At 43.9% G+C, this 13,959-nt stretch overlaps 1 protein-coding gene across 1 annotated transcript in view; it reads left to right on the plus strand.

Annotated features, from left to right (window-relative positions):
- LOC123727717 (keratin-associated protein 5-1-like) overlaps positions 1-13,959 on the plus strand; it is a gene marked incomplete at its 3' end in the record, with an annotated part of 157,414 nt that overhangs the window by 91,262 nt on the left and 52,193 nt on the right. Inside the window, exon 2 of the mRNA XM_045696694.1 lies at positions 9,352-9,444. Coding sequence (XP_045552650.1) covers positions 9,352-9,444 — 93 coding nt within the window. The remainder of the gene's footprint in view (positions 1-9,351; positions 9,445-13,959) is intronic.

A 13,959-nucleotide genomic window follows, 5' to 3' on the forward strand; every position in this document is an offset into this window, starting at 1 on the left:
TGGTCTGAGCTGATGTACTGTACATTGGCGGCAAAGCGCTCAAAAGTGCATGTGATGACTTTGCTACAACATAAAAATCAAGGCACGTACAAAACATTAAACATAATTAACCAGCCCCAGCTGCCACATGACAATTAGTGATATGAATGTCAGAATGAAAGAGAGAGTTCAAGAGAGGGGGAAAGGAGGGAGGTGAAGAAAGCCATCTCCAAACAAGTGCCCCCGCGCCGTGACTTCCAGACAGCCCTTAAATGCTACAGGTGCAAACTCACCCTCTTTACCCTCTTTCCCTCCCTTGGCCTCTGAGTGCTGGGAAAACACAGGAGAGACCCGTGGGGCACTATGCCAGATGTGCCAAGACATAGCAGCCAACCAGCACAGGATCAAAGCTAGGGAGTCAGGATAAGGGGCAGTGTAGCAGTGCGGGGGGGGGTTGTGTTAGAGGAAAGGAGGAAGGGTGAGACAAAACGGGAGTGCCCATAGTGGTCTAGCTGGGCTTGGGGCCTTTCCTCTCTCTCTCTTTCCACTCTCTTCATCTCTTTCCTGTCCACCTCTCCATTTCTCAATGAGAGAGATGAAAATTCTTGCTTTCATACTTTGATCATACCATGTGTATTTTCTTTTCTTTCTGTAGTAGTAATGATTATCAGATTATTTCAAAATGGAGAAGTCAACAGATGTGCTGCCTTTGCTAAGTTCATGCAGTAGCTGGGCACTGGCCTCCATTGGTCGATAAATCAGTGTGAAATTGGTATTCCACAAGACCTACTTCTCTAAAAGGCGGCATCAATGCCAGCTTGCCCTTCTTGGACTTTCCCCATCTCACTCTGTCTCTCACGTTTTATGGACCGTCAACTTAGCCTGAGGGAAAATGGAAAATCCCTGTCTAACTCACTTTTTCTGGTCTATGTAGCTCTGTGGCGTCTCCTCTAACTTGGTTTGAAAGAGTAATGAGCAGTTGCCTGGAAGCATGAAGATTCAAAGACCAAGTTTGAAATACTACCAACAGAAATCATTTGTGAGGGCAAAGCTCTTGACCCCATCACCTATCGTAGAAAGTAGGGTAAGGGTAGAACGTCCTTGACTCTCCAATTGCGACAATCACTTACAAGAAAATGTTCACATTTTTTTTTAGGTCACTGCATTCCCTGAGCTTGAGTTCTCTCTCTCCAAGTCTTTGGGAGCTTGTTCCAACTTGATGACATTGCTAAATCACATAAGGGTACTCAGGTTGGGTTGTGGAGGTAGGTGCTCACTGTGCTAAAATGTGTCAGGGCATACACCACTGTACCAATCGTGCTGTGCCCAAGCCAAGCCTGTCACCATGCTTGTCCTGATTTGAGATTATGTGAATATGAGATGCCCACGGTTTATAGCATATGGAATATGAAAATCATTGGGCATATCTGGGGCATTTGAAAAAGAGTATCAATAAATAAACCTATGCCGCTATAGTGTAATAATAGGCATATACTGTATTTGAATTTCATGATAGCAGGAGTAGAGTTCGTAGTCGCTTCAAGAATGTGTGTAAAATGTGTGAGTAGGCTTACTCAATTGAATTTTCAAAGTGTACTGCAACGGCACATTTGATTATTGGGAATACATACAGTATATGGTTGCTTATATTAGGGTGATATAACTGCTTAATTTGTAAATCGGGAGGTGCCGGAACAAAAAGTGAGCACTAGCCTCTATGGGCTAGGTGGGACGCTAGCGTGCCACCCGTGGTGCACTCCATCAACAGCAGGTGCATTTCAAGAGCGGCAAATTTGAATCCAAATAAATGTCAAAATTCAAATTTTTCAAACATACAACTATTTTACACCCTTTGAAAGATAAACATCTCCTTAATCTAACCACGTTTTACGATTTCAAAAAGGTTTTACGGCGAAAGCATAAATTTAGAGTATGTTAGGACAGTACATTTACAAGAGTTGTGTGTAATGTTTTGTCAAGTCAAAGACAGGGTCACCAAAACCATAAAACCAGCTAAAATGATGCACTAACCTTTTACAATCTCCATCAGATGACACTCCTAGGACATTATGTTAGACAATGCATGCATTTTTAGTTCTATCAAGTTCATATTTATATCCAAAAACAGCGTTTTACTATGGCATTGATGTTGAGGAAATCGTTTCCCTCCAATAACCGGCAGTCAAGTCAGCGTCACAAATTAAATAATTAAAATTAGAAAACATTGGTAAAATATTATATTGTCATTTAAAGAATTATAGATTTACATCTCTTGAACGCAATCAACTTGCCAGATTTAAAAATAACCTTACTGGGAAATCACACTTTGCAATAATCTGAGCACTGCGCCCAGAAAAATACGCGTTGCGATACAGACTAGACGTCATGTTGGGGAGATCTAAAATCGAAAATACTATGTAAATAATCCATTACCTTTGATTCTCTTCATCAGATGTCACTTCCAGGTATCACAGGTCCATAACGAATGTAGTTTTGTTCAAAAAAGCTCATCATTTATGTCCAAAAATCTCCGTCTTGTTAGCACATGATCTAAGCCAGCCGGACTTCTCGTCATGAACGAGGGGAAAAAATATATTTACGTTCGTTCAAACATGTCAAACGTTGTATAGCATAAATCATTAGGGCCTTTTTTAACCAGAACATGAATAATATTCAAGGTGGACGAATGCATACTATTTTATAACGTATTGGAACGAGGGTACCCAACATGAACTTGCGCGCCAGGTGTCTAATGGGACATCATCGTTCCATGGCTCTTGTTCGGTCAGATCTCCCTCCAGAAGACTCAAAACACTTTGTAAAGGCTGGTGACATCTAGTGGAAGCAATAGGAAGTGCCAAAATATTCCTCAGCCCCTGTGTTTTTCAATGGGATAGGTTTAAAGGCAATACAACACATCAGGTATCCACTTCCTGTCAGAAAATGTCTCAGGTTTTTGCCTGCCAAATGAGTTCTGTTATACTCACAGACACCATTCAAACAGTTTTAGAAAATTTAGGGTGTTTTCTATCCATATGTAATAAGTATATGCATATTCTAGTTACTGGGTAGGAGTGGTAACCAGATTAAATCGGGTATGTTTTTTTATCCAGCCGTGTCAATACTGCCCCCTAGCCCTAACAGGCTAGAGGGTGGTGACCTCGGGAGTTTGGAAGAACAGGTGTTGTGCCGAAAATCTCCCCCCTGCCAGAATTCTCGCACCCCCCTTCACGTGAACGCGCACGCACTAAATTCTTCATTGCTGCGACTTGCTTGCTAGTTGAGATTTCTGCTCTTCACTCCATTGTCAGTTCACTCCCCACCTTCTAATTTCCTTAATTTTGTCACTAGATCAAATACTTTGTGGCACACATCAGAGTCAAATGCTTTCTATAAAAAAAAATTCACATCAGGATGGGCTACCCGAAATTAATAATTAATGTATGTGTGTTATATAAAAAATAGAGGAGGTTGTAAAATGTAGGCAAGCAATAAACATTTCAGAACAACTGCTAGTCGAATAAGACATGGGAGAGATGACGAATTTTGGCAAAGAGATTTATTTATAGACTAATACACTTGAAACAAATAGCCAAACCGAAAACTGCAGACATTACTAGTGCCTCCCCCACGATCAAAAGACACAAGTAAAAAATGCTTTCTGCTACTAAGATCAGTGAAATGAAGGCTAAACTGACAACGGAGTGAAGAGCAGAAATCTCAACTAGCAAGCAATTCACAGCAATGAAGAATTGAGTGCGTGCACGTCAACGAGAAGGAGGGGGGGGATTCTGTCAGGGGGGAGATTTTCGGCACAACACCGGCAGGATCAGGCTCAAATTTAGCACTGGGTGATATACTAGCCTCGAGGCCCAGTCACTTTCTATGTTCTCCGTTCATGGTCATGTCCCAGCTAGCACAGTGGATCTGGGCCCATTCCGGCTGAGAGTCGGGGCACTCGGAGGAGAGTCTGACTCGGCCAACGTCATGTGGCAAGAGTCTGGGCTGCCTTCGGCAGTATTACTTATTGCTGGGATGTGGGGATTGAGCTCGGGACGATACCGGTGAGAGTTATCTGGCCCAAATGTATATATTACTTGGGGCTCGGGCCGATTCCGGTGTGAGTAATCTGGCCCAAAGGTATTACTTGGGGCTCGGGCCAATTCCGGTGATAGTTATCTGGCCCAAATGTATTGCTTGGAGCTCAGGCCATTTGGGGCTACTCTCTGGCAGATGATTACACGGGCTGCTTTATATAATTATCATTGTTATTTATTTTTCCATATTTTCTCATTGTTTCTGTGATCAAAAAATACAATTAACATTTAAATGAAATTCTTTAAGAGTCCTGTGTAGTATTTCAGCATTTTGATACTTTGTGCAAGGCAATTGATAAGCATTAAAAACTTTATGGATTGAGCCTCCCGAGTGTCGCAGCGGACTAAGACACTGCATCGCAGCGCAAACTGCGTTGCTACAGATGCTGGTTCGAGACGACCCATGCCGACCACGACCAGCAGACCCAATTGGCCTAGCGTCGTCGGAGTTAGGGCAGGGTTTGGCCGGCTGACATGTCTTTGTCCCATCGCGCTGTAGCGACTCCTGTGGTGGGCCAGGTGCTGACTCGGTCACCGGGTGTATGGTCTTTCCTCCGACACAAAAATATTTTTTTGTGGATGGGTTTAATTTGTAAGTATAAAATGCATGATAGTAATATTTAAAATTACTAAATTAGTAATTTTGTATACATGTATTTAAATTTGCATCAGGCCGCGTCTGGGGGGATTCTGGTAAGATGCCAGCAAAGTCAGCTGAATTCCGATAGACGGAAATGGCCCAATGTACTTGAGCCAATTCTGGGCAGTCGTTGATTTTGATTCCAGGCCGAGACCGACACCCGATTCCCGGGCCAATTCAATCAGCTCCGGGCCCCTGGACAAGGGCCACTTCTGGGCTGATTCCCCATTGCCAGCCAGAGTATGGCATGAGAACATTTGAATAGTTAACTACAGCATATGGGAGCAGGGTAGTGGTATACAGCACTGCAAATAGGGAATAGTAAGTAGATCTTATCATGACAGAGGGGACGAGAGGCAAAGGCTGCAAGGTTCTTAACGGCCGAGATCCACACCTGATCCATACAGCTCGTATGACTAAACATGATATGACTCCATTATTGGTTCATCATGTCACCATTGTGTCACTTCTAGTTTTAGTTGCAACGCCAGTAGGATGGGTAAAGTTAGTGGATGGAGGTAAATGGAATGAAGCCACAGTGTTCAGCTGCATTGATCACGTTGGAGTAAGGTTAGTCTCCTGCTATTCTGTTGATGGACTTACATAAACATTCTCTCTGGGATCCTCTCGCTCTTTCAGATAGTGTCACCCAGTTTGCCTCGCCACTGCATACTAAGAGCTCATTACTGTCTGTGTGTTTACAGCTGTGTGCTCGCAGTCACTCCGATCTGCCAATCTTTCAGTCTGCATATCAGAGAAGGGGTGAGATAAACGGGGCGGTAATAGGGGTTTCACCATGACACGCCCACTCTCACCCAATTCCAGACCAGCGATGGTGGTGGTGAGCAATGTCAAACTTTCCTCCATCATAATGACTTCATTGACTTGCATATGTTCCATTGGGATCAGGAGTGACAGGCGGATATCCACACGATGCCCCTGCGGATGCAGCTATTTCGGAGGAAAAGGGTCGTAAATCATAACATGGAAACATGCAGAGCTTTATCTTGGCTCCTTTATGAATGAGGCCTGAGTGGCATTTCAGAGACCTTGTGTACATGTGGAGCTGCACAAATAGACGATTGATAGCTAAAATACTAAAAGGTGCTCCTCAATTCTTGAGATGACTAATAGCTGCTGACTTGTCACTGCTGATGCAGCACAGGCTAGAGAAACAGTTTGGTAATGTGAGGTTGAAGGTTCAAGTGACGGTACTTAATGTTTTTACCGTAGCCAATTGGTCAGAGGTTCACGCACAGCTGATTCTTGTCAGAGAGGGGAGATTCCTGACTCCCAAGTGGCGAGGGTTGAGGATGGGAGTATGTGTGGGTGACATTACGGCTCATTTGGGGAGTGAGGCTACTGGGAATGGGTTCCTCATCAACCAGAGATGCTGACTGCAGGTCTTGGCTGTGATTCGATGGTTAGACAAGGGCTTTCTTAGCCCCGGGCTGCTTGCCTTCCTGCCTGCCTGTTATTGGGAAAAGGAAGGGTATTCAATCCCCTTAGGCCAGGCAGGGTGTGTTTGGGGGAATGCAAATCCAAGTGTGTCACTATCTCAGCACACCTTTTCCTCTCCCTCAAACCAGATCACCTCCTCTCTCTCTCTTTCCCAAACATAGTTCTGAATCACAGAGAATTTACTGAAAGATAGAGTGGGACCAGCATGACTGGGCAGGAGAGGTTTGGTGGTGGTGGATGGGGATGGGGAGGTGGGGTGCTTTGGCCCCTCTCCCGCTCCCTTTTCAGGTACCACTGATTCATACAGATCAGAGCAGCAACACAGCAATGCTGCACGCTTGAGATCTGCTTTACTGAAACCATGACTGGGCCAAGCTTTCATACGAAACATTACGTTTTTCCCCAAAGAGGGAAAATATTGCAGTCAAAGGAAAAAAAACTAGCATGTGGTAAATGTGGTCAATCACAAAGGTTCCTAGGGAGGTTGTAGTGGGAACTCAGAGGGACACAGGAAGCACAATTTAGCCTTTCATCTGAAATTTGGAATGGAATTTAATTGCAAAACATTGGCACTGCAAACAGTTGCGTCTGAGTTGAAAGAGAAGGTAACTGACAAATAAATTACTTTCTGAAATGTGCTTGATTAACCAGCGTAGGCTACCGGAAGTTGTAGCAATTATAATGGAACTGTGTTACATGGGGCCCATGTTATTCTGAACTGGGACACAACCATGACTGTAAAGCAAGAAGAACAAGCTTTTAACATGCTTTTAAAAATCCCCCCTCGAACTCCTGTCGCAATGTTATAACCCACCAAGGTGACCATCCAGGATGTATGTTGCAGACCTTCCCAGCCACAGTGGAGCAAAGCAACACCTTTTTCAGAGATTTGTTGAGATTAAAATATTATTGATTCCCTCCCAATGGCATCCCAGAGCCATCAAAGAGATGGACACACTGCAGGGGAGTTTGTAATCATGTAAGGAGTGTAATGGACTGTTATGAGTACAGTAAGTGAGACAAACCTGGCAAAGACTAGTTTTAGGTCATCATAAGCAGAGGAAAATATGAGGAAAACAAGTCTAAATGTGCTTGATTTGTGACTGTGCGTGTGTGCATGCAAGTGTGTGTGCGTGTATGTGTGTGCGTGTATGTGTGCACGTGCCTTTCCGGCGCCAACTCTAAGTCAGCAGGTAAAACATATCTCAGTCGGGACAGCGAGAGGACGGGTTGTTTGTCATCACCATGGAAGAATAAGTATACACACAGCCATTTGGTTGGAACCGAAAAGACGAGATGCGTGTTCCGACCCCCTTGGGCAGGTTTCTTCATGTCACAATCCAACGTTCCCTGCATTTTTTCCTCGTTTGTGGAAAGACTTACTTTCAAGGACACTGCTGAGGAGCCTGAAAAAATATTAGTTTTGGAACGCTCCCATAATCCTCCTCTCATCTGTCAAGTCAATGAGGTCAATGAGGCTATTGAATGCCTGAAAAAACATGCTGTACAGCAGACCTATTTCAATTTGCACAAGACACACACTGACCCTGTTCTCGTGCTAGCCTGAAAGTGTGTTGTCAAGGAACATCATTCGACACAAAGAAGATTCAGGCAAAGTGCACACGTACACGTATGAATTGTGAAATTAAAATAACGCAACTGGTGAATTGATATATTGAACTGAGTTTTTTTCTGAACTGTTTTTTTGATTGGCAGCTACAAGGACTAATCTGAGATGGAAAATGACAGTTTCCCATTAGACACTGGGGCCCTACTGGTCCTAGGTAGAGTCCCAGTGATCTGTGAGATCTTATCTACTTCCAGAGATTCCTCTCACATTATCCAGTACCCTTGTAAACATAAACCTAGGGGGCAGAGCTAAAGCTTCGAAGTCATGTACAGACTGCTATTTAGTTGTAAGCGTACAAATAATAAAATACAGTACGACAGGATTTTTATAAAATGTAGCTCTTTATTAGTTAGCTCTAACAGGCATGTTTGTATGTCTCTGGCCATGATCAACTGAAATTGACCTAACTACCTGGGTGGTCTTAAAGCGCAGTATGATATGAAGGTAGAATACAACCAATTACAATTCAGTATGTTGACAAATGACTATTTCGCCCCCCTTCTTAAAAAAAAGTAAAATCTTCTACATATTTCCAAGCTTTTCTTTTGAACTCAAGGTAAGTATCTATGTACACTGCATGCTGCACCAACTGCATACTGCATCAGCATAACAGACTCTGAAACAATAATTCAACATACTACGCTTACTAACCCTAACATACTACGTTACTTTTAGAACCATGATTTCTAAGTAACTCAGCTTTTCACTGTAGCAATTACATCTCATAATTTCAAACAAATACAATATGAAAGCATTTCAAGTTTTCAATAACAAGTTTACAGTCTAGAACTATTTTAGGGCAGTGATCCGCCTCCACTCTTTGACATTTCACAGGTTTAGGACAGCTCTTGGCTAGACCTCTCTTCCTGACCTTGTGTGGTATGAAGCTGAGCATGCTTCTGTGTCAGTCAATAGTTCTTGTGGTGTTGCAGGTAATATGGTGTGTGTTGTGTTGCGTGTGTGTTTAGTCCATCACATTCTCTTTCAGGGTTCATCTCGTCTGTGTGTTGTTCTTTTGTGTTTAGTAGGTGACAACGATTGTGGTAGTACACCGCTCCTTCTGCGGTGCGGACGTGATATGAACGTTCAGTGTCAGCTGGCTGGATGACAACTGCTTGCTTCCAGTAGCCATGCTCCTGGATTCTAACTGACTCTCCATCGTTCAGTGGTCTACCTGACCTGTTGTAGTATCGCTTTTGGTGTTGTTGCATGCATTTCCTTGTAGCTGACGACTTCAGGTTGCAGCTGATGGTTGGTGCTGGGAAGGATGAGTGAAGTCTGCGGCTCAAACCAAATGTCCTGTGCTCTCTGTTTGCACTTTTCCAAGCCCATGTGTCCAGCAGAGATCTTTGTCAAAATCTCTTCTCTGAGACTGGTAGGAATGTTGATTGTCTCCTTTTGAAAATTGTTCCGTTGATCTGTGATAGTTCATCACGATGGTTCCAGAAATCTGAGACGCCCTAAGGGCATTTTCTCCTCTGGCCATCGATCCTGTATGACTTTCCTCAGCTGTGTTCGTTGTGTCCTTTTTTGTTTCTGCTCAGATCTCCTTCAGTTTTGTGTTGCTGACTGGTAAGTTGCTGTACACCGTGTGCACCTGCATGTCCATGCCTACACTGATGCTGTTGTCCTTCAAGGTAAGAAACTTCCTGGAGAGTGTGTCTGCGACAGAGATATCTTTGCCTGGACAGTGAGTGATTGTGATGTTGTATTTTCGTAGTTGAAGGATCATTCTCTGTAGCCTTGGTGGGGCTGTGGCTAGCGGTTTCCTCATGATTGATTCGAGGGGCTTGTGGTCGGATTCCACAATGACTTGTCATCCATTGACTTACCGATGGAAACGCTAACATCCGAACAGAATGGTTTCCAGAGCCTTTTCGATTTGAGCGTAGTTGATTTCACAGTCAGAGAGATTTTTAGCGTAGCCGATGGGCTTTGCTTGTCCCAGAGGAACTCAGTGGACTGGATTAGCAGCTGACGTAGGGGTGCGTTAGTATTGGAGAGGCTGGGTGCGTACTTGGCTAAGTAGTTGATCATGCCAAGCACTGTTTCATGCTCTGCGAGGTTAATTGGGTGGCTCCATTCCATTCGCTGTGAGAAGATGTCAGAAGTACCTGACCTCTGTAGCGCCAACTGTGCTCTTCTCCGGGTTGAGCCGGACTCTTCTCTCTGCAGCATCGCGCAGAGGTTTCTGTCACATTCCTCTTTGGTCGACCATAGACAAGGATGTCGACCACAATTGCCAGAACTCCATCGAGTTGTGGCAATTGTACATCTTTGTACATCTTGTCGATCTTTCGCTGAAACTCGTCTTGGGCTGAGATAAAAAGGCAGGCAATGAAACCTGTAGTGTGCAAACGGTGTGTTGAATGTTGAGAGCTTAGATTACTCTTCTGTGAGCTTGATATCCCAGTAGCCTGATCTGGCATCCATGACACTAAAGTAGCATGCTCCCGCTACTTCAGGATAATGGGGGGCATTTGATACCCTTGTTCAAGTCTCTTGGGTTGAGACATACTCTGAGCTTGCCTGTGCGTGGTTTCTCCACCACCACTAACACGTTGACCCAATCCGTTGGTTCTGTAACCTTGGTGGCACTGTCAGATTTCTCCATGCTCTCTCCTTTCTTCAGATGGGTGTGAAGAGCAAGGGGAGTCTTTCTCGGTGGGTAACCCACAGGGGTTGCGTCTGGATCAAGGTTAATTATACATTCTCCTGGAAATAGTCCTATTCCGGTAAAAACATCAGCAAACTCCATGACATTCTCTGTCTCTGCTGGTGCTGTCACTGGTAAAACTAGCTTGATGAGGTCCATGTCTAAACATGCTTTAAGACCTAACACTGCAGGTACTCAAGTGTCAACAATGTAAAAGTCCAACGTTACTAAGAGTGTTGTTCCAGTTTAAGTGTCCTGTTGTCCGACATCAACAAAGTAATGACATTGCACACAGCCAATGATGAAGTCTGTAAAAAGATAAGCATGTGACACATGATAAACTTAAGTTTCTATGGTACAAATGTATATATGATAGTAGCAACTTTGTATTTCGTGTGAAGTGAGGCCTGGCTGCCATTAGTACCAATGAGGAGCCGATGACCAGGCCCAATGTGGGAAGCCTACATGGGTCCAATGTTTAAAGCTGCTTCAGGCCCATTAATGCAAACTGGAGCTAGTTTGCTAGTGTTACTTGCTTACCTGTCTCAGCAGCGAACCCTGGCCTTTTAAGTCACACATACTAGAACAGAAGCAAACCACATAATCATGTGTGGAAGTGTACGTCTGTACATGTAACCTTTATGATTGACAGCCTTTGTTCCTCTGTTTACATGCATGTAAATAAGAAAACAGGACACTTTATATTCAAGTACAGCCTTGTACGAAGACGAAAGAGAAAATCCATACACATTTACAGTTCACACATTTCCATGTTATCGGTGGGTTCACAAACCCAGAGAATGGGGACCGAAATATGTGTTTTTAGGGGGAGCGAAAACAGGAATGTTTTCATGTGCCGATGCATCTATCCTGATGCGAACCACATAGCAGATACCCAAATTCCTCTTCCCTCCACTGTAATCCGTACCGCAGCCGGTGCCTGTGCTGGAATGTGGCGACGTGCCATGGATCTCCTGTGCTATCACATTCCCTCTGCGGACTAGGTCAGTAGGGCAGCGCTCATGGCCTGTCTGGCTCCATCACAAATGGCACGTGTCAAAATTAGTGCACTATAAAGGAATGGGGTGCCATTTGGGACACGGCTCTGTCTCTTCTCCAGGCTGTTTTAATTTGATTTGATTCCATCTATACAACTTGGTAGCTGATACCCAGCAGGACCCGGGTAACAATCGCACAGCTACCTGTTTATAAGACCTGACATAAATGTTCAAGGTGCAGCAGCAGGAACTGTAAAAGGTACAGAGTGGATGTGTACCGTTTGCCTCATGTTTGCTGCTTGTGAGAGTGCACAAACACAGTGTACATATAATTTGAAACACATATACACACAGACACACACAAATTAACAGATACTGTGTTATTCACTGAAATGTAGTTTGAGGCCCTGCCTCAAAATGTACCCAGAAATAGCCATAATACAAATGTACAGTATCACATTGTGTACATTCTAGATTCCAGATGGAAGATGTATATTTCATAGCAGTTTCCAATTACCTCTGCATACTACCTTGATCTATCACATCCTCAGTTAAGACGCCATACTGTGAGAACATACAGCACATACAGTGCATTCAGGGAATTATTCAGACCCCTTCACTTTTTCCACGTTGTTATGTTACAGCCTTATTCTAAAATGTAGAATTGTTGTTCTTCAATCTACACACAACACCCCATAATGACAAAGCAAACTATTCAGACCCTTTACTATGAGACTTGAAACTGTTTCCATTGATCATCCTTGAGATGTTTCTACAACTTGATTGGAGTCCACCTGTGTTAAATTAAATTGATTGGAATTGTTTTGGAAAAGGCACACACCTGTCTATATAAGGTCCCACAGTTCACAGTGCATGTCAGAGCAAAAACCAAGCCATGTGGTCAAAGGGATTGTCCGTAGAGCTCCGAGACAGGTTTGTGTCAAGGCACAGATCTGGGGGAGGTTACCAAAACATTTCTGCAGCATTGAAGGTCCCCAAGAACACAGTGGCCTCCATCATTCTTAAATGAAAGAAGTTTTGAACCACCAAGACTCTTCCGAGAGCTGGCCCACCGTCCAACTGAACAATAGACGGAGAAGGGCCTTGGTCAGGGTGGTGACCAAGAACCCGATGGTCACTCTGACAGAGCTCCAAAGTTCCTCTGTGGAGATGGGAGAGCTTCCAGCAGGACAACCATATCTGCAGCAATCTACCAAGCAGGCCTTCATGGTAGAGTGGCCAGACGAAAGCCACTCCTCAGTAAAAAGCACATGACAGTCCGCTTGGAGATTGCCAAAGGCACCTAAAGGACTCTTAGACCATGAGAAACAAGATTCTCTTGTCTGATGAAACAAAGATTGGTTTTTGGCCTGAATGCCAAGCATAACTTCTGGAGGAAACCAGGCACCACTCATCACCTGGCCAATACCATACCTACGGTGAAGCATGGTGGTGGCAGCATCATGCTGTGGGGATGTTTTTCAGCGACTGGAAAACTAGTCGGGATCAAGGGAAAAAAGAACAGAGCAAAGTTCAGAGAGCATGAAAACCTGCTCCAGAGCACTCAGGATCTCACACTGGGGGTGCGAAGGTTCACTTTCCAACAGGACAACAATCTTCAGCATACAGCCAAGACAATGCAGGAGTGGCTTCGGGACAAGTCTCTGAATATCCTTGAGTAGCTCAGCCAGAGCCCGGACTTGAACCCAATCTAGCATCTCTGGAGAGACCTGAAAATAGCTGTGCAGCGACCCTTCCCATCTAATCTGATAGAGCTTGAGAGGATCTGCAGAGAAGAATGGGGGAAAGTCCCCAAATACAGGTGTGTCAAGCTTGTAGTGTCACACCCAAGAAGACTTGAGGCTGTAATTGCTGCCAAAGGTGCTTCAACAAAGTTCTGAGTAAAGGGTCTGAATACTTATTATTGCGTATTGTGTGTAGATTGATGAGGAAAATGGCTGTAATGTAACAAAATGTGGAAAAAGTCAAGGGGTCTAAATACTTTCTGAAGGCACTGTATGTCTGGAAAAGTTGAAACAATGGAATGTGCTGGCATGGAAATGAACCTCTAAGGGATCGGTGTCCGTAAACCGGGAGAGTTATTGCTCAATATGTGATAATGTGACTAGAATGACGCTGTAAACAACAGCCAATTCCGGGACATAGACATGTCTTATACGGGCAGAAAGCTTAAAGTCTTGTTAATCTAACTGCAGTGTCCAATTTACAATATCCATTACAACAACAAAAATGCCATGCTATTGTTTGAGGATAGTTTACAACAACAAACGGCAACTGGTTTGATACATTCACCTCTGAAGGTAAATAATGTATTTACATTCAGTAATCTTGCTCTGATTTGTGATCCTGAGGGTCCCAGAGATACAATGTAGTGTAGTTTTGTTTGAAAAAATCTATTTTTAAATTCAAATGTAGGGACTGGGTTCTACAGTTTGACCCCACTGCTGTCTCTACTGACTAGGTATCCCCCATTCCTT

This window comes from Salmo salar, chromosome ssa16, assembly GCF_905237065.1.
Source record: "Salmo salar chromosome ssa16, Ssal_v3.1, whole genome shotgun sequence".
NCBI lineage: Eukaryota > Metazoa > Chordata > Actinopteri > Salmoniformes > Salmonidae > Salmo > Salmo salar.